This window comes from Aegilops tauschii, chromosome 5 (assembly GCF_002575655.3).
Source record: "Aegilops tauschii subsp. strangulata cultivar AL8/78 chromosome 5, Aet v6.0, whole genome shotgun sequence".
NCBI lineage: Eukaryota > Viridiplantae > Streptophyta > Magnoliopsida > Poales > Poaceae > Aegilops > Aegilops tauschii.
Window position 1 is genome coordinate 308,395,282 of NC_053039.3, and position 20,160 is coordinate 308,415,441.

At 44.4% G+C, this 20,160-nt stretch overlaps 2 protein-coding genes across 5 annotated transcripts; one reads left to right on the forward strand and one right to left on the reverse strand.

The window, feature by feature from the left end:
• Positions 1 to 6,104: 6,104 nt before the first annotated feature.
• On the forward strand, positions 6,105 to 15,560 carry LOC109753267 (probable LRR receptor-like serine/threonine-protein kinase At1g07650). Of its 4 annotated transcripts, none has more exons than XM_020312178.4 (24): positions 6,105 to 6,640; positions 7,131 to 7,266; positions 7,590 to 7,661; positions 7,788 to 7,856; positions 8,678 to 8,749; positions 8,836 to 8,907; positions 8,992 to 9,063; positions 9,147 to 9,218; positions 9,307 to 9,378; positions 9,495 to 9,566; positions 9,642 to 9,713; positions 9,844 to 9,915; positions 10,006 to 10,071; positions 10,571 to 10,636; positions 10,729 to 10,767; positions 10,881 to 10,936; positions 11,299 to 11,678; positions 11,776 to 11,971; positions 12,166 to 12,330; positions 12,876 to 12,994; positions 13,084 to 13,294; positions 13,382 to 13,616; positions 14,263 to 14,413; positions 15,060 to 15,560. In XM_020312178.4, the coding sequence occupies exons 1-24, from the start codon at positions 6,499 to 6,501 to the stop codon at positions 15,420 to 15,422; spliced, it is 3,042 nt and encodes a 1,013-aa protein (XP_020167767.1). In that variant the 5' UTR covers positions 6,105 to 6,498; the 3' UTR covers positions 15,423 to 15,560. The 4 variants fall into 4 exon arrangements, with proteins under 4 accessions (XP_020167767.1, XP_040246182.1, XP_020167769.1 ...); XM_040390248.3 differs by having other exon boundaries at positions 6,145 to 6,995; XM_020312180.4 differs by having other exon boundaries at positions 6,252 to 6,640; positions 8,670 to 8,749.
• A 282-nt stretch (positions 15,561 to 15,842) lies between these two features.
• LOC109753266 (probable NADH kinase) lies at positions 15,843 to 18,049 on the reverse strand. The gene is made up of 5 exons (XM_020312177.3): positions 17,810 to 18,049; positions 16,900 to 17,145; positions 16,656 to 16,736; positions 16,357 to 16,508; positions 15,843 to 16,283 (listed from the first exon to the last, which is right to left on the reverse strand). Exons 1-5 carry the CDS (start codon positions 17,933 to 17,935, stop codon positions 15,908 to 15,910), a joined length of 981 nt encoding a protein of 326 aa, XP_020167766.1. The 5' UTR covers positions 17,936 to 18,049; the 3' UTR covers positions 15,843 to 15,907.
• Between the last annotated feature and the right edge of the window lie 2,111 nt (positions 18,050 to 20,160).

The following is a 20,160-nucleotide window of genomic DNA, read 5'->3' on the forward strand; positions in this document are numbered from 1 at the left end:
GCGGAATAAACGGAGACTGGCAAAGGACGAGGTGACGATGCGCGTCGGGAATGGTTCCAAGGTCGATGTGATCGCCGTCGGCACGCTACCTCTGCATCTACCTACGGGATTAGTTTTAAACCTCAATAATTGTTATTTAGTGCCAGCTTTGAGCATGAACATTGTATCTGGATCTCGTTTAATTCGAGATGGCTACTCATTTAAATCCGAGAATAATGGTTGTTCTATTTATTTGAGAGATATGTTTTATGGTCATGCCCCGCTGGTTAATGGTTTATTCTTGATGAATCTCGAACGTGATGTTACACATATTCATAGTGTGAATATCAAAAGATGTAAAGTTGATAACGATAGTCCCACATTCTTGTGGCACTGCCGCCTTGGTCACATTAGTGTCAAGCGCATGAAGAAGCTCCATGCAGATGGACTTTCGGAGTCTCTTGATTATGAATCATTTGACACATGCGAACCATGCCTCATGGGTAAGATGACCAAGACTCCGTTCTCCGGAACAATGGAGCGAGCAACCAACTTGTTGGAAATCATACATACCGATGTGTGCGGTCCAATGAGTGTTGAGGCTCGCGGAGGATATCGTTATGTTCTCACTCTCACTGATGACTTAAGTAGATATGGGTATGTCTACCTAATGAAACACAAGTCTGAAACCTTTGAAAAGTTCAAGGAATTTCAGAGTGAGGTTGAGAATCAACATGACAGGAAAATAAAATTCTTACGATCAGATCGTGGTGGAGAATATTTAAGTCACGAATTTGGTACACACTTAAGGAAATGTGAAATCGTTTCACAACTCACGCCGCCTGGAACACCTCAGCGAAATGGTGTGTCCGAACGTCGTAATCGCACTCTATTGGATATGGTGCGATCTATGATGTCTCTTACCGATCTACCACTCTCATTTTGGGGCTATGCTTTAGAGACTGCCGCATTCACTTTAAATAGGGCTCCGTCGAAATCCGTTGAGACGACACCGTATGAATTATGGTTTGGAAAGAAACCAAAGCTGTTGTTTCTAAAAGTTTGGGGATGCGATGCTTATGTCAAGAAACTTCAACCTGAAAAGCTCGAACCCAAGTCGGAAAAATGCGTCTTCATAGGATACCCCAAGGGTATACCTTCTACCTCAGATCCGAAGGCAAGATCTTTGTTGCCAAGAACAGGTCCTTTCTAGAGAAAGAGTTTCTCTCGAAAGAATTAAGTGGGAGGAAAGTGGAACTTGATGAGGTGATAGTCACCCCTTCCGAACCGGAAAGTAGCGCAGCGCGGGAAGATGTTCCTGTGGTGCCTACACCGACTGGGGAGGAAGTTAATGATGATGATCATGAAGCTTCGGATCAAGTTACTGCTGAACTTCGTAGGTCCGCAAGGACACGTTCCGCACCAGAGTGGTACGGCAACCCTGTCCTGGAAATCATGTTGTTAGACAACGGTGAACCTTCGAACTATGAAGAAGCGATGGCGGGCCCGGATTCCGACAAATGGCTAGAAGCCATGAAATCCGAGATAGGATCCATGTATGAAAACGAAGTATGGACTTTGACTGACTTGCCCGATGATCGGCGAGCCATAGAAAATAAATGGATCTTTAAGAAGAAGACAGACACGGATGGTAATGTGACCATCTATAAGGCTCGACTTGTCGCTAAGGGTTATCGACAAGTTCAAGGGGTTGACTACGATGAGACCTTCTCACCCGTAGCGAAGCTGAAGTCCGTCCGAATCATGTTAGCAATTGCCGCATACTATGATTATGAGATATGGCAGATGGACGTCAAAACGGCATTCCTTAATGGCTTCCTTAAGGAAGAATTGTATATGATGCAGCCGGAAGGTTTTATCGATCCTAAGAATGCTGACAAAGTATGCAAGCTCCAGCGCTCAATCTATGGGCTGGTGCAAGCATCTCGGAGTTGGAACATTCGCTTTGATGAGATGATCAAAGCGTTTGGGTTTACACAGACTTATGGAGAAGCCTGTGTTTACAAGAAAGTGAGTGGGAGCTCTGTAACATTTCTCTTATTATATGTGGATGACATACTATTGATGGGAAACGATATAGAATTCTTGAAAAGTATAAAGGCCTATTTGAATAAGTGTTTTTCAATGAAGGACCTTGGAGAAGCTGCTTATATATTAGGCATCAAGATCTATAGAGATAGATCAAGACGCCTCATTGGTCTTTCACAGAGTACGTACCTTGACAAGATATTGAAGAAGTTCAATATGGATCAGTCCAAGAAGGGGTACTTGCCTGTATTGCAAGGTGTGCAATTGAGCACGGCTCAATGCCCGACCACGACAGAAGATAGAGAAAAGATGAGTGTCATCCCCTATGCCTCGGCCATAGGGTCTATTATGTATGCCATGCTGTGTACCAGACCTGATGTAAACCTTGCCGTAAGTTTGGTAGGAAGGTACCAAAGTAATCCCGGCGTGGAACACTGGACATCGGTCAAGAATATCCTGAAGTACCTGAAGAGGACTAAGGATATGTTTCTCGTTTATGGAGGTGACGAAGAGCTCGTCGTAAAGGGTTACGTCGACGCTAGCTTCGACACAGATCTGGATGACTCGAAGTCACAAACCGGATACGTGTATATTTTGAATGGAGGAGCAGTAAGCTGGTGCAGTTGCAAGCAAAGCGTCGTGGCGGGATCTACATGTGAAGCGGAGTACATGGCAGCCTCGGAGGCAGCACAGGAAGCAATCTGGATGAAGGAGTTCATTACCGACCTAGGGGTGATTCCCAATGCGTCTGGCTCGATGACTCTCTTCTGTGACAACACTGGAGCTATTGCCCTTGCGAAGGAGCCCAGATTTCACAGGAAGACCAGGCATATCAAGCGTCGCTTCAACTCCATTCGTGAAAGTGTTCAAAATGGAGACATAGATATTTGTAAAGTACATACGGACCTGAATGTAGCAGATCCGTTGACTAAACCTCTCCCTAGAGCAAAACATGATCAACACCAGGACGCAATGGGTGTTCGATTCATCACAATGTAACTAGATTATTGACTCTAGTGAAAGTGGGAGACTGTTGGAAATATGCCCTAGAGGCAATAATAAATGGTTATTATTATATTTCTTTGTTCATGATAATTGTCTATTGTTCATGCTATAATTGTGTTATCCGGAAATTGTAATACATGTGTGAATACATAGACCACAACGTGTCCCTAGTAAGCCTCTAGTTGACTAGCTCGTTGATCAACAGATAGTCATGGTTTCCTGACTATGGACACTGGATGTCATTGATAACGGGATCACATCATTAGGAGAATGATGTGATGGACAAGACCCAATCCTAAGCATAGCTCAAAGATCGTGTAGTTCGTTTGCTAGAGCTTTTCCAATGTCAAGTATCTTTTCCTTAGACCATGAGATCGTGCAACTCCCGGATACCGTAGGAGTGCTTTGGGTGTGCCAAACGTCACAACGTAACTGGGTGACTATAAAGGTACACTACGGGTATCTCCGAAAGTGTCTGTTGAGTTGGCACGGATCGAGACTGGGATTTGTCACTCCGTATGACGGAGAGGTATCTCTGGGCCCACTCGGTAATGCATCATCATAATGAGCTCAATGTGACTAAGGAGTTAGTCACGGGATCATGCATTGCGGTACGAGTAAAGAGACTTGCCGGTAACGAGATTGAACAAGGTATTGGGATACCGACGATCGAATCTCGGGCAAGTAACATACCGATTGACAAAGGGAATTGTATACGGGATTGATTGAATCCTCGACATCGTGGTTCATCCGATGAGATCATCGTGGAACATGTGGGAGCCAACATGGGTATCCAGATCCCGCTGTTGGTTATTGACCGGAGAGGCGTCTCGGTCATGTCTGCATGTCTCCCGAACCCGTAGGGTCTACACACTTAAGGTTCGGTGACGCTAGGGTTGTAGAGATATGAGTATGCGGAAACCCAAAAGTTGTTCGGAGTCCCGTATGAGATCCCGGACGTCACGAGGAGTTCCGGAATGGTCCGTAGGTGAAGAATTATATATGGGAAGTCCAGTTTCGGCCACCGGGAAAGTTTCGGGGGTTATCGGTATTGTATCGGGACCACCGGAAGGGTCCCGGGGGTCCATCGGGTGGGGCCACCTATCCCGGAGGGCCCCATGGGCTGAAGTGGGAAGGGAACCAGCCCTTAGTGGGCTGGGGCGCCCCTCCATGGGCCTCCCCCCTGCGCCTAGGGTTGGAAACCCTAGGGTGGGGGGCGCCCCACTTGACTTGGGGGGGAAGTTTCCCCCCCTTGGCCGCCGCCCCCCCCCCCCATAGATGGGTTCTTGGCCGGCACCCCCCCTCCCAGGGGGGCTATATAAAGGGGGAGGGAGGGCAGCAATACTACAGCCTTTGGCGCCTCCCTCCTCCCCTGCAACACCTCTCCCTCTCGCAGAAGCTTGGCGAAGCCCTGCCGAGATCCCGCTACATCCACCACCACGCCGTCGTGCTGCTGGATCTCCATCAACCTCTCCTTCCCCCTTGCTGGATCAAGAAGGAGGAGACGTCGCTGCTCCGTACGTGTGTTGAACGCGGAGGTGCCGTCCGTCCGGCACTCGGTCATCGGTGATTTGGATCACGGCGAGTACGACTCCATCAACCCCGTTCATTGGAACGCTTCCGCTCGCGATCTACAAGGGTGTGTAGATGCACTCATTTCCCCTCGTTGCTAGTATACTCCATAGATGGATCTTTGTGATGCGTAGGAAATCTTAAAATTCTGCTACGATCACCAACACCCCTGGCGTCTCGGGTGTGACGGACGAGCTCGGGGACCGGTGCTGCGGAGGACGAACGGCCGACGGGTCTGTGTTGTCTGCGGTTATGGCAGTGACCGAGAGAATGGCCGGCGGGGGTCGGCACAACCCTAACAAGAGGAGGGTGTGCGCCTTGGCGAAGATGGACTCCTTGTCCTTGACATCGGCCTGGTGCTACGCGGCCGCCTCGATGGCGTAGTCGGCAGCGGCCTTCTTTTCCGTCATCTTTGTCCGCATGTTCCTCCTCTTGGCCGATTCAGCGTCGAGCTTGGCAAGCTCTGCCGGCGTGAGCTCCGACCGCGGCTTCCTGGTAGCCTTCTTCGCCGCGGGGCGTGCGGCCACGGCCGGGTCGCCGAGATTCGTCGAGCCGCCGACCATGGTGGAAGGAGGGGGGAAGGGCGCGGGAGGGTTTTAGGCCAAACGGAGGGAAAGAGGACGGGCGTGTCCCCAACGGGCGGGCCAGGGAAAGACAAGGGCACGCGTCTCGCCCGTCCACGCGTTATCTGTTTTGATGCAAGAGCGGCCAAAATTTAGGGCCGAAAATGGGTCAAAAAGGACCGAAAACATACGTTGATCGGTTTGCTACCGCGCGTTGGGCCGCCTGTTCTGTCCGTTTTATCCTCAAACGGACGCAGCCGGACCATTTGGGGTCGCGCGTTGGAATTGCCCTAAGGATCGTGCGCAGAGTCCGGCCATCAATTTAAGTTACCATCGTGGCAAGTTTGTGAGGTGATTTTACCATCGTGGATGGTGAGGTGATTCGTGATTGTGTTGATGGTGGTCATGGGCTTGTCTTGCACATGCGGGACCCAGTATTGACCAAGATGGTCAGAGGCTGACTTGGACCAGGGCGAGCCGCCAGGCTGGAGAAGAGGTACGTATTACATACAGTACACGGGCGATGGAGACGGCAGCAACGGCGACGGCCCTTGTCGACCTCGATGCTGAATGCGTTTTTTATTTGCAATTGCAGCAGGTGGTTGAGGGGCCCTGATAAATGCTGTGCGAGAAAAACATGCCGGATCTGATGCTCCAGGACAGAGACGCCCATGAGGCCGGGCAGCAGCTCTGGGTAAAATCCATAACTATTTATACACGAGAATCTCTTCCATGTGAACCAGAAACACTTTTTTTTTTGCGAATGAAACCAGAAACATTTCTCTGAACTTCTTTCCTGAAGGCAGGTAGCAAGTAGCATGATTAAAAAGTTTCAGGGCAATATTAGGGAAAAAAAGAGAGGCCAGAATTATAAACGACCCAAAGAAGACCAAGCAAGAGAATAAGACGCCAGCCCGCCCAACGACGCAGCGTCGTATACGGCAAAAAAACAGTACTGGGACGACGCGGGCCTTCTATTTTTGCGAGTTTTCACTTTCACAGCTCGCGGCTGACCCAGGTCCACGTTCTGCGCAGGGCACGGGACGGCAGTACCAAACAAGTGCAACTGTGCGTACTCGCAACAGGGCGGGCACAGTCTGAGGCCCGAACCATGCCGGAGAAAAGTAAAGACGCACTGCACTGCACTCGCTCGGAAAATTGGAAAGATCCTGGACGGACTTGGACTGCTTCCTTTTTGCATAGAAAGGAGCCAAGTCACTCCACTCATCCTCTCCTGAGAGTCTGAGACGGACCTCGCCACTGCCATTGCGCTCCACTTGGACTAGGAAGATCAGCTGGCTTGGTTGGACCTTGGAGCTGGAGGAGAGAGATGGGGGCGCGGAGGACGCCATGCGGCTGGAGACTGCTCTTCTTCCTTGGGCTGCTTGCCGAGGTCCATGGCTCTTCGTCTCCAGGGGTTAAGGCAGTAGCCGATGCCCTCCCTCCTACCTCTAGGCTCTTCCCCGCTGAAGGTACGTGTGCTCGGCAGCTGCAAATGCATTGCTCCATCTCTGCCATCGGGCGATTCCCCTCCCCTTTCCTCCGCGTTCGGCTCGCTGGGTTAGAAAGAGAGATGGCTGTGATAAGCAGAGCATGCCTTTTGCTTCCCAGGCTTAATTTTCCTGCTCTTTCTCCTCCTCCTTCCCTTTTTCCGTCTCTTTGCTTCTCCCATTTTGGTCTTCTTTGCTTGGGACTGTTAGATGAGTTCTGCAAAAAGAACGAATCACTGCCTCACTTTAGTTCAAGATGCATGCAAGAAAATCTCTAAAGAGCAGATCAAGAGAATCTTGGATATCTTCCCAAGGAATGCAAACCCTGTAGCAACAAGTACTGTACTGTACACTACTGCTTTGCTGTGTGCTTCCCCTTCCTCCGTGTACATGTGGACGTGGATGTAATGGAGAAGAAGGATGTGCTCAAGCCGTGTTCCTGATTCTTTTTTCCCTTTTGCAATTCTCGCAGTGCGCACTCTTCGACGGATCGCGGCGAATTTGGGGATATCGCATTGGAACTTCTCCACCAATCACTGTGGCTCCGGCGGCGGATTGGAGTGTGACTGCTCCTTCAACAACAGTACATTATGCCATGCCACTGAGATGTACTCCCTCCGTTCCTAAATACTTGTCTTTCTAGGCATTTCAACAAGTGACTACATACGGAGTAAAATGAGTGGATCTACACTTTAAAATATGTCTACATACATCCGTATGTGATAGTCATTTGAAATGCCTAGAAAGACAAGTATTTAGGAACGGAGGGAGTATGTATGCATGCATGACTCCTCGGCGCTTCTCACCTTCCTGTAAAACATTAGGGGATACCTGTAAAATTGATCTTACTAGACTAGAACTGAGCAGATATCATGTTGACACATTTCTGTGCTCTAACATACCTTTTGCGCTGTTCCGAACATCTTCGCAGATTCCTCAAGGGCCAGAACTTCACCGGCCGGCTCCCACCAGATTTTGCTGATCTCCCTAATCTCCTCCAGCTGTAAGTACTAAACAGCCAGTCAAACTAATCCAAGCCTTGTTAAAAAAATTCAGTCTAAGCCATTAACTTATTAAGGTGTTTCTCAAGAGAATAATAACACCATGATTCCATATTACAATGTTGCAGAGACCTAAGCAGGAGCTTGTTCCATGGCACGGTGCCTGACCGGTGGGCCCGGATGAAGTTGCAAGGACTGTGAGTGGCCTCGCCCTTCACCTTACCCATTGTTATCTTTGAGTGAGTAGTACAGCAAAATGTAGCATGTGGGGCTATTTTGGACTATCCAAGAAAAATATGCCACCAGAAATGTTCACATTTTGGGTGGAACTGGTGAAGGCACAGTCCCCATCTTATCTATGGAGCGTGACTGGAATGTCGGCATGCAAAGCATCTCAGATGGCAACAAATTAGGCTACTCCCAAGCACGGTTTTCAAAATGCCAGGCATCTTTTGTGCAGTGCTCTACCAACCTTTTTAGAAGTGCAGAATATAGTCTAGGATGAATCCACGAAGAATAAAATCAAGCAATAAGCAGCATTTTCATCGCCGCTGTCTTGTCGATGCGTTAATATTGCTAGTCTTCTAACCAGGCCATAGGGGAGATGAGATCCATGACAATGCCCTTAATTTCATTTACGAGGCATGGTTTAGTATAGCACGGAAATCATTCCCCAAAAGTATATTAAGAAATCATGTTTAGTCATAAACGACAAGTAAATAAGGGAACAGAGAAAAATCATCAATTATATGCATGCCTTGTGTTTGGAAAGAAGATTGATAAACTAGTCCATATTAACAAGATTATGTTTTACATCAACGGAAAAGCTAAACTGGACAAGCATGCAATAATGTGAAATAATTTTTTATAAATCAAATTTCTACTTGTTCCCTATGATTAGAATTTCAATTATTTCCGCGTGTTAAGCCACAAAATTTTGCATAATTATAAGAAATGGAAAGCCGTAAAACAGAATTATGCAGCATGTCATTCATCTGTTCATGCCAAAGTCCTGCAGGTCACTAATGGGAAACAGATTGTCAGGGCCTTTTCCCATGGCTCTTACGAGAATCACAACCTTGACTAGCCTGTAAGCAAGAAATTTGGTGAAAACAAATTCGATTTCTACTTTTGAGTTCTCTTTTCTAACTACAATCTGAAAATTATAATCCAAAGGAGCATTGAAGCAAATGAGTTCCGTGGGCAAATCCCAGCTGAAATTGGGCATCTCAAGCAACTGGAGAAGCTGTGAGTATTTTGCTATGTACAACAGGCAAGAGTTGCTGGTATTTGGTGAACATAGTTCCTTACGACCTATATATCTTCGCTCAGGATAATATCAACCAACGAGTTCACTGGACCCCTGCCGGCTGCTCTTTCCTTGCTGACCAATTTGACCGACTTGTAAGGATACTAAGATCTTTGTTTTTCCCTGTTGCCTACCACAGACTCTTTTTGTAATGTTCAGCTATTGAATCTCCTAACAGAAGGATTTCTGGAAACAATTTATCTGGGAGAGTTCCTGATTTCTTGGCTAAACTGACAAAGCTTGGAAAACTGTAAGTTGGACAGATCATGACAGAACAGATTGGAAATCCACAGATACCCAAGTATGTTATTTATTAAAGGGGATTTCTCATGATGCAGGCAAATCGAAGGATCTTTGCTGGAAGGGCCTATTCCCCCGGGCTTATCCAAATTGACAAACCTTTCTGATCTGTACGATGACAAATGTTTGAGATTCTCGTAATTCCAGCTGCACCATGCAATTTATTTATTGGGTAGAAGTGTTAAACTAAAGCGGAAAATTCTGGTTGCATTTTTCTGTTAACCAGGAGAATTAGTGATCTGAGAGGCAGTGGATCAGTTTTCCCGGATCTAAGAGGAATGCAATCGATGAAAGCATTGTAAGTTTAAATCTGCTGAGTTTCCAGGCTTTTTGTACATAGGTTCTCATATACATATGAAATTTTTATATGTAGGGTCCTTAGGAATTGTTCAATCAGCGGGGGAATCCCTTCTTACATATGGAGCATGGAAAATCTCACGCATCTGTAAGTTCATCACGTTGGTTCCATGTATAGACTATAGATCAATGCAGCGTGTTGGGAGTACACATGAAATATGTCAGCACTAAATGTACTCGTTGTTGACATGTTTTTATCATCAATGTTCTCTATGCAGGGATCTGAGCTTTAATGAACTGACCGGAAAAGTAACAGATTCGTTCACTAATAGGGGAACCGTACATTACATGTAAGTTGGTATTTATAATAAATTGAACTGGGCATGCTATTTTATTTGGGCTACTTTCCTGAATGCACCTCAACAAAAACAATCTTGCAGATATCTAACTGGAAATTCACTCACTGGGAACATACCTGATTGGCTATTGCGAAGCAACAGCATTGTGTAAGTTCATGCGTACATGCACACTCTAAATATGCATCGCTCTTAGATGCTAATACTTGCAGATATCCATGAAATTCTATCACATATTTTCCTTTTCCTGAATCTTCTAAAAGCTGTCATAAAAGTTCAGAACATAAGAGTTAACATCTCTAAGATATAAAGTGTTATTAGGTGTTGATGCCCAATTCATTCATGACGGGAAAAAACCTATAAGATGTTTTTCTTGATCACAAGCAACCGCAGTTAGCATTCCCTTAGAAATTATTTAGACGTGCCTCTATCTGCTCCGTCGGCTAAACAGGCATGCCTCTATCTGCTCTGTCTGTTAAATAATTCTGTTGGCTGCATAACAAAATAGCTATGCCCATACATTCATCTTAAAGCTTAAGAGAATGTAATATGACTGCTAGTGCTATGATTGAATCTGTAACAGTCTGAACTCAAAAAATGTATTTCTTACTTGATATAATTAAATTTACCATTAAACTATCAAATGCAGGGACCTCTCTTTTAATAATTTCACGATTGGGAGCTCAGGTCGTCCTACTCAATGTCAAGGGAGCGCGTAAGAAATCTGTATCAGAATTTCTGAGTTTTTTTCCGTCACAACACTTGTGGAGATAATTAAATAGTTTCATGTGACTCTTCAATTTGCAGCAATCTAGTGGAGAGTTATTCACCTGAAATGAACAGTTTGTAAGATTATTTATCATGTTGCTTCAAAAGACTTAAAGAACTTTCGACCAACAGACCAATCCAGACATAATAACATCTTCTTTTACTCTGGGTGATTCTACCTTTTTGTGCAGAAATAATGTCCAGCCATGCTTGAAGAAGAACTTCCCATGTGCTTCGAATGGACAATGTGAGTTGATGCCCAGTATTTATTTTTCCTCAGTTGCTTTTGACCACCAACGAATGGGAAGAACAAACAGATGTTTGTTGACGCTTTTCATACCGGCGCTCATGATTGTGAAAAACAAGACTAGCTTTACCAATGAATCAGAAGAAGTTACAAGTTGCTATTACTAGATTGTAAAATTATCAGGATAAACTCTAAAGAAATACAAGCAACAAGATAACTCACAAGGATGTAATTAGATCCTGTGCAAAAGTTCATTGGTGTTAAGCACATAAGCCAAAACACTAAAAAAAATCTGTAACACAGAAGCCAAACAGAGATGACCATTGAAGCTGTATGTAATACTGTTCTACGCATTTTCACAGACAGATCATCCTTGCATATCAATTGTGGAGACAAAGAAGCAATTGTCAATGGCGTAAAATATGAAGGTGACACCACACCAAAAGGTGCTTCCATGTTGTATTTAAGCCCAGACTCAAACTGGGCATTCAGCAGCACTGGGAACTTCATGGACGACAACATCAATGATGACAACTACATTGCCTCAGACACATCAAAACTGACCATGCCCAACTCCAAGCTGTATGCAAAAGCGCGCCTTTCTCCTCTTTCGCTCACATATTATGGGCTTTGTATGCATAATGGGAGCTACACAGTTAAACTCCATTTTGCCGAAATTATATTCACCAATGACAGAACATACCGCAGCCTTGGCAAAAGAAAATTCAATGTGTTCATACAGGTATGAGCAGATAGGCAGATATTCGTTCTTTTACATTTTAATAATAGCTGTATCTTGTTAGCTCCTGTGATAGTAACAAGATATTGTATGATCTCAGGGAAGAATGGTGCTAGAGGATTTTGATATTGAGCAATCTGCTGGTGGGGCTGGAAAGCTAGTCATCAAGACTTTCACAGCATATGTCACAAATCATACACTGAAGATTCAATTCTATTGGGCAGGAAGAGGGACAACAGGCATTCCATATAGAGGATTTTACGGCCCTCTAATATCTGCAATATCAGTAACTCCAAGTATGTCATTTTTTACACATTATTTCTGAATTTTGCATAATGTGCTCCCTTAATCACTGTGGGCAAGGGTACAGCATTTAACAAGGAACAGCACATGACGGCATCCTCTGACTTCTTGCATTACAATTTTTCAAGGAGAAATACTCTATTCTTTAATGATCTGGTGATTTTGGTTTATGTGTGTTCATACTCAGACTTCCAGATTCCTTTGGCTGTTGAACCTCCCCAAACTGGCAGTAGCACGAAAATTTCAAGGACATCTAAAGCTTTGCTGATTGGAGGCCCAATTATTGCGATATTCACTGCTCTTGTTGTTGGTATCTGGATTAAGCGACGACAGAAGAACTTGGTGAATCAAGGTGCTATAAATATATTTGAGTCAACCTTCTTCTATTTATATACCCAATGACAAGAAGAACAGGCCTGGCACAGTGGTGAAGTTCTCCCCACCTGTGCCAAGAGGTCTTGGGTTCGACGCAGCCTCCCTGCATTGCACTGTGTAGGGGTAAGGCTTGCCTCGTATAATCCTTCCCCAGACCCCACCTGGTGTGGGAGCTTCTAGCACTGGGTCTGTCCTTTATACCTTCAATGAAAAACTAGTGCCTATCTTTCACTTTGCTTCACCATTCATACGCACCTCTCTACTTTCCACTTATCAGCAGAACAAGCAATAGCAAGATGACTACTACTCCCTCCATCCCAAAATAAGTGTCTCAACTTTGTACTAACTTTATCCGCCCCAAATAAGTGTCTTAACTTTAGTACAACTTTGTACTGAAGTTATTACAAAGTTGAGACACTTATTTTGGGACGGAGGGAGTATATAACAATATAAACCTAGTGGAAACCATAATCTTAAACTATACGTTCTGAACATTTCTGACCATATGGTAACTTTTATTAGATCCCCGGGCACTTGACCTCCAAATTGGCTCATTTACCTTGAGACAAATCAAATCAGCAACGAGAAACTTTGATCCAGCCAACAAGATTGGCGAAGGTGGTTTTGGTTCGGTTTACAAGGTCAGTGTTCGCTCTCTCCCATGCTTAAATTCTACAAACCCAAGTTAAACTACACGATTCTTATAACAAAACATTGTTTGTTCTAGCAGGGTTTGTTGTCCGATGGCACCATTATTGCTGTCAAACAGCTATCATCAAAGTCCAAGCAAGGGAATCGTGAATTTGTGAATGAGATTGGCATGATATCTGCACTCCAGCATCCAAACCTTGTCAGGCTGTATGGCTGTTGTACAGAAGGAAACCAGCTCTTGCTAGTTTACGAGTACATGGAAAATAATTGCCTTGCACGTGCTCTCTTTGGTAATCATACTTCCTATATTTCTTGGTGCTCCCCCTAACTAGTGTTGCATGTTAGAACTCATGAATAATTTGTATTGTGCGATCCAGTTGAAGAATATAGACTGGCATTGGATTGGCCAACGAGACGTAAGATTTGCCTGGGGATAGCAAGGGGTCTGGCATATCTGCATGAGGAGTCTGCAATAAGGATTGTGCACCGAGATATCAAGGCTAGCAATATACTGCTTGACAAAGATTTGGATGCTAAGATCTCAGATTTTGGTCTAGCAAAGCTTAATGAAGATGGCCACACCCACATAAGTACAAAAGTAGCTGGAACAATGTAAGTACTTTCAATTACATACTTTTTTCCAAAATGCAAAATTCTATCCACACATTCCCATTTGATATATATAACAAAAAGATAAGAAGATAAAGCAGAGTTAAAAGTAAAGTGATAGTGAAGTGATGAACAATACTCCCTCCGTCTTTATTTACATGGTGTCCTCATTTTTGTGATTTAACTTTGACCATAATTTGGCCAATTAATACATTAGGAAAAAAAATCGAATATGAATTCAATGATATAATTTTTATGGCACATAACCAACGTTTCGTTGGTCAAATTGATGGTCAAGGTTGAATCTCGGAATATGTGGGCATCATGTAAACAGGGACGGAGGGAGTATAACATTTACCTCCGGCAAACATACAGAACATCCATAGAAATAAAAGTTAACATCAGGTAAGCTGGTCAGAAACCTGCATAAATGTAGGACCTGTTGGCTGTCCTGCATGCATACATAAATGACAAAAAAGTGCAATCAACTCTGGATTAACATTTTCCATGCAATGGGATGCTTAAAAGGTAGTTCTTAATTTTTCATTCAAACAACTATTGATGGATATTACTTTTCGGCATATCTTTCTAAATAATTCCATTTAGCTGCACAGCTTACAGCTGATTGATTATTTTATCATTCTTGCAGTGGATACATGGCTCCTGAGTATGCAATGCGTGGTTATTTGACAGACAAAGCTGATGTTTACAGTTTTGGGGTTGTTGCTTTGGAAATCGTGAGTGGAAAAAGCAACACAAACTACAGGCCAAAGGAAGATTTTGTTTATCTTCTCGATTGGGTAACTTCTAAACCTTCGTCCCCCTTTCGCAATAATATGGACCATACTGAATAGACTCATATATGTTCACCTCATATCCAGAGCAACTAATAAGTGCCTCCGACAAATATTTGTGCAAACAAAAAACAGTTAGACACACTGTCAGCGTAATAGGGCATAAATCATAGTTTATTTAACATGTGTAATATAAACTTACTGCTTGAACGGTAACATGGCTCTCAGCCTTCTGTCCCTTACAACCAAACCTCTCCTGGACACATACAAAATCTACCCAAATTTCTGTTAGATATGGATGAATTTGATCTAACCTCTAATTTAAAACTCTGGTAAATAATTTGGTCACCATGTAGAGGCATGGATGCTAGTTGACAACATCAGATTATGGAAATTTTTATGCTTTCAGAATCAGTTCGCGTTAATATAGTAGAACTGAAAACACAAATTGTTAAAACTCATGATCTTTGCCTCTAGGGAAACAAATTAAGGATGTCATTTGAGAGAATAGTAGAAGGAAACTGTATAATTTTCATGTAGGGGGTGCGCTGTAGTGAAACAAAATGCTAAACTCTGACAGTTCATGCTTTATTCTCGCATACATACCTTGAACGCTGTAAGGAAGAGGCTAATTGCATCTCTTAAATTCCAGGCTTGTGTTTTACATGAGAGAGGAACTCTCCTGGAGCTGGTAGATCCAGACTTAGGATCCAATTACTCAACAGAAGAGGCACTCCTCATGCTGAATGTGGCTCTCTTATGCACCAACGCAGCACCGACACTTAGACCAAAGATGTCCAACGCGGTGAGCCTGCTCGAGGGCCATACCCCCCTGCAACCCTTCCTATCAGAACTCAGCCTTGCTGCAAACAGCCTGAGCTCAAGTGGTCTACGCAGAAACTTCTGGGAAAATCCAAGTGAGAGCCAGAGCATAACGGCACAAGCATCATGTAACAACACCAGTGACTTGTCATCTTTAGATGTTGATGGTAGCTTGAGACATTTTGCGACTTAAATGTTAGATGTATTTCAGATCTGTACACCTGTAAGAACCACTAGGGCTAGGCCACTATGTCTATTGTGGCAGTAAAATGTAGCTACTAACATAAAAATGCTTAATTCTACTAAGAATGCAAAGTACTCTCTGCTTCAGAACTGCTGAAAGGATAAGATTATTAAGATTCTGACAAAACACTATCTATAATCTAAACTCTGACGGTCTAATGTTGCTTTTGCTTCAAAAAGGGTAAACTACAAAATCACCATCTACTATTTCGTTTGATATCGCAAATTAAGTCTATTGTATATAACGATATGTTTATATATTACACCCTCTGTTCATTAATATAAGACGTTTTGGCAGTTTAATTTGAACTGCCAAAACGTCTTATATTAATGAACAGAGGTAGTAGTTTAAAGTACTCAAGAACTCCACTTGCCTCAAACATCATGCCAGATCAATAAGCAGTCAAGCATCAGAACAGTGATAACGTTATTTCATTATAAAGATGCCTGCTTTAACAGATATTCTGGTAAAATAACTTTTAAGACTGGAGCATCTGAGGAGACCTCAAGTGTATCCCCATGCTGGATTGGATATGTTACATGAGAACCATCAATATACACAGCACCCTCTTGATTGTACCAAACAACAAGCATATGTTGCTCTTGCTTAACTAATCCATGCAGCAGTGGTTTGTCGGCATCCGTTGGTGAAATGGGCTCCCTTATCATATACTGAAGCTCACGACTTGATATTGGCATCATAAATCCTCCTGCTGATAGCATGGCAGCAGTTGATCCAGTAGCTGTTGCAACCCTGAGACCACTTGATCTAGAATTAATCAAACGTGAGGTCTCCCCATTGCTTCTTTTTCTGAAATGGTAATGCCAGTTAGAATTGATCACAGAAAATCGTCAATATTTACAGAAAGGCTCAAAGTCAGTACCTTAATGAGAAGCGTGATACACTTGCCGGACAGGGGTGTGACACCAATATATCATTCAGAGCATAAGTCGGTAGCTGGGATCCATTTAGTTTCACTGATATTCTTGACAGCTCTGAATAGTGTCTACTGCCAGCAAGGGTTGCGTCAAGTATCTGAGAATATGTCATGTTCAAGAGAACAGTAACATTCAAGAAATTCGGTAAATGTTCCGACGCTATAACAGAAAGCGGGGTAGTGTGATTTCTGTAAGAAAATGAATTGAGATCCCCAAGCAAGAAGACTAGGCAACAGCGACATACCTGCTCGAAGTTCCGGGCAGTAGCTGCACAAAGATATCCGGTGCTTCTTCTTGCATCAAATTCCTCAGTTAACTCATCAACCTGCATGGAGTTATAAAACCATACACATACACATCAAGCACATGTATAACCATTAGTCTGCTTAGAAGCGTGCAAAGAAGAACATATGCAAATGTAGTCAACAAGCATTGCTAATGTGATTGGTTTCAATAGATGATTATTGTCAATCATGCAAAGAACTAACCTCATCAGAACAAGTAGGATCCGAATTAACACCTAAAATGGGAATCGAGCTATCCAAAAAATGGCTAGCCCGTAAAAGTGTGCCATCGCCACCGACGGTAATCACAAGATCCACATCACGTATTGGATTTGTCAAATGATTTCGCTGCACTGAGATCCAGTCAAGGGGCTTGCGCTGTAGTACACTCTTACAGAGATTGATTGTGTCCTTGTGGACTCTGCATCGATCGTCCAGATAACTTAAGATCTGCAACAAGACATTCAATTGACGATAAGAGGCACGAAACCCTTAATTCATGTCAGTCAAAATGGTTATGCAGCAAGAAAGTGGGAAATGAAACGTGTTAGATTCAGCTAGTTATGCAACTTTTCCCAGTAGTACTAACAGATGTTGATTTGACAAGCAAGATGGCAGATTTCTCAATAACGGACAGTAATTCAGGCTGAGATCCAACTGGAAGTCCACATTGTGGCCTAGCAAGGACTCCTGGTACCGACCAGTTCATACAACACTGCGCCTAGAGTCCTAGTCACTGGCCAGAGCTCATACTCCACACATGTATTTCAACAAACAGCTGGTGTGCTCCGTGCCAGCACATGGAAAGATCAAACCACATGTATTGTAACTAAAATGGAGATGGAAAATCATACAGCCGGACGCCAAAGACGCGCACAGGTAACAATGAATCAGCGCAAGCACGGTCCTTGAAAAACCATCAGTTCACCAGCGCAGTTCACGATTTCTGAACACCAAGGTGAACTCCACTCCACCACCATTTTATCCTAACGGGCCGCCGGAGCACGGGAACTTGGGAGTCCACCGGAAACCCCCACCGAAGCATCGACAACCGTGAGCGCCGGCGTAACCAGGGTTTCTCGAAACGGAGAGGGTGAGCGAGAGATGTGCGAACCTTGGGGTTGGCGGCGCGCGGCGGCGGAGGTGGTGGCGGGAAGGTAAGGGAGGAGGCGCCGGAGAGAGGGCGCGGAGGGTAAACATCGAAGGGCTTGAGGTAGAGGAGCACGCGGCGGCGCGCCATTGGAACTGGGAGAGGACACGGCCACCTCGCTGGTGGCTCGGCTCCCTCCGGAAGGTTTCCGTCCGGACGCTCGGCAACTCCAACCAGCCGACCCGAACGCACAAGTAATGTGCCAGAGAGCGTCCACGTCATTGTTTTTTATCCATCAAATGTACCGCCTCTGTAAGAGCGGTTTTTACGCTACGCTAGTGTTAAAACCATGATGTAGATTTAGGTTCTGTTCGGGACGTAGGGGACGAAACCGAAAGATTGGATAGAAACAAAGAAAATGGAAAGGAATACAAGTATAAAACAGAGGATAGAAAGGGGTTGTACCATGCTACAGAGTTGGCGTTCGGTCCTATTTGGCAATTTTAAATGCTACTCCCTCCGTCCCATAATATAAGAGCGTTTTTTACACTACACTAGTGTCAAAAACGCTCTTATATTATGGGACGGAGGGAGTATATCTTACCAACTATCTGTGTAGGTGGGTCCTAGCATGCACATATCAACTCAACGTGGGTCCCAATTTGCATGGTTCAGCAGCTTTTTGCTTCTACTGCCTCGGGCCTGCGCGAAAACATGGGCTCTGGGTGGATGTATATAGCGAACTAAATCTACTCCAGCCGAGTACAAGGTTATACTAAAACTACGACAATCAATTTGAACCGGAGGTAGCTTTTTTACATGGTATCTAAAAGGGGGACGAATAGGCAACTGTCAATTTATAAAAAAAAATCTTAACAAATAGGTTGCCTAAATATGCAACTAGGTGAGCAACCTATATGATGCTAGCAATAACAACAACACAAGCAAGCAAGATAAACAACACAAGCTTGCACAAACTAAAGGTACGAGATAACCACAAGTGGAGCCGGTGGAGACAAGGATGTGTTACCGAAGTTCCTTCCCTTTGAGGGGAAGTATGTCTTCGTTGAAGCGGTGTGGAGGCACAATACTCCCCAAGAAGCCGCTAGGGCCACCGTATTCTCCTCACGCCCTCACACAAATGCGAGATGTCGTGATTCCACTAGTGATGCCCTTGAAGGCGGCAACCGGACCTTTACAAACAAAGTTGGGGCTCTCTCCACAACTGAATTAAAGGCTCCCAACACCACCACGAAGTTTCACCGCAATGGAATGTGGCTCCGAGGTGACCTCAACCGTCTAGCGTGATCAAACACCTAAGAGTAACAAGATCCGCAAGGGATTAGTGGGGGGAATCAAATTTCTCTTGGTGGAAGTGTTGATCTAGGCCTTCTCAAGCAATCCCTAAAGAATCAACAAGTTTGATTGGCTAGGAAGAGAGATCGAGCAAGAATGAGCTTGTGAGAAACAATGGAGCTTGGGGGAGGAAGAGGTAAGTCAACTTGGGGAAGATGACTCCCTTTTATAGTAGGGAATGAAATCCAACCGTTACGCACTCACAGCCCGTGGACAAGTGGTAGTACCGCTCAGGCGAGCGGTACTTCCGCTGGCACAGAAATCCCAGGCGCAAGTTCAACTGAGCAGGTCAGGGAGGCGGTACTGCCGCCGGAGTGGTACTTCCGCTCCCACCAGCGGCACTACCGCTAACTATTGAATTGCAACCGGAACCAGCGGTAGTAGAGAAAGGCAGGGCGGTAGTGCCGCCGTGGGCGGTACTACCGCTAACAGCTACCGCTCTACTTCCGCTCGAGAGACAGAACTATCAAGAGAGCAAATTATAAGCGGTACTCGGTGCGGTAGAGAAATAGCGGTAGTTTCGTCGGACCGGTACTACCACTCCGCACGACCGGTACTTCTGCTTAGTTGAAGCACGCCTAGTAAACATGCGGCCGTCAGAGCCGCAGTTGAAGGAAATATGCCCTAGAGGCAATAATAAAGTTGTTATTTTATATTTCCTTATTCATGATAAAGGTTTATTATTCATGCTAGAATTATATTGATTGGAAACTTATACATTTGTGGATACATAAACAAATATTGTGTCCCTAGTAAGCCTCTACTAGACTAGCTCGTTGATCAAAGATGGTTAAGGTTTCCTAACCATAGACATGTGTTGTCACTTGATAAAGGGATCACATCATTAGGAGAATGATGTGATGGACAAGACTCATCCGTTAGCTTAGCATATGATCGTTTAGTTTATTGCTAATGCTTTCTTAATGTCAAATACATATTCCTTAGACTATGAGAACATGCAACTCCTGGATACCGGAGGAATACCTTATGTGCTATCAAACGTCACAACGTAACTGGGT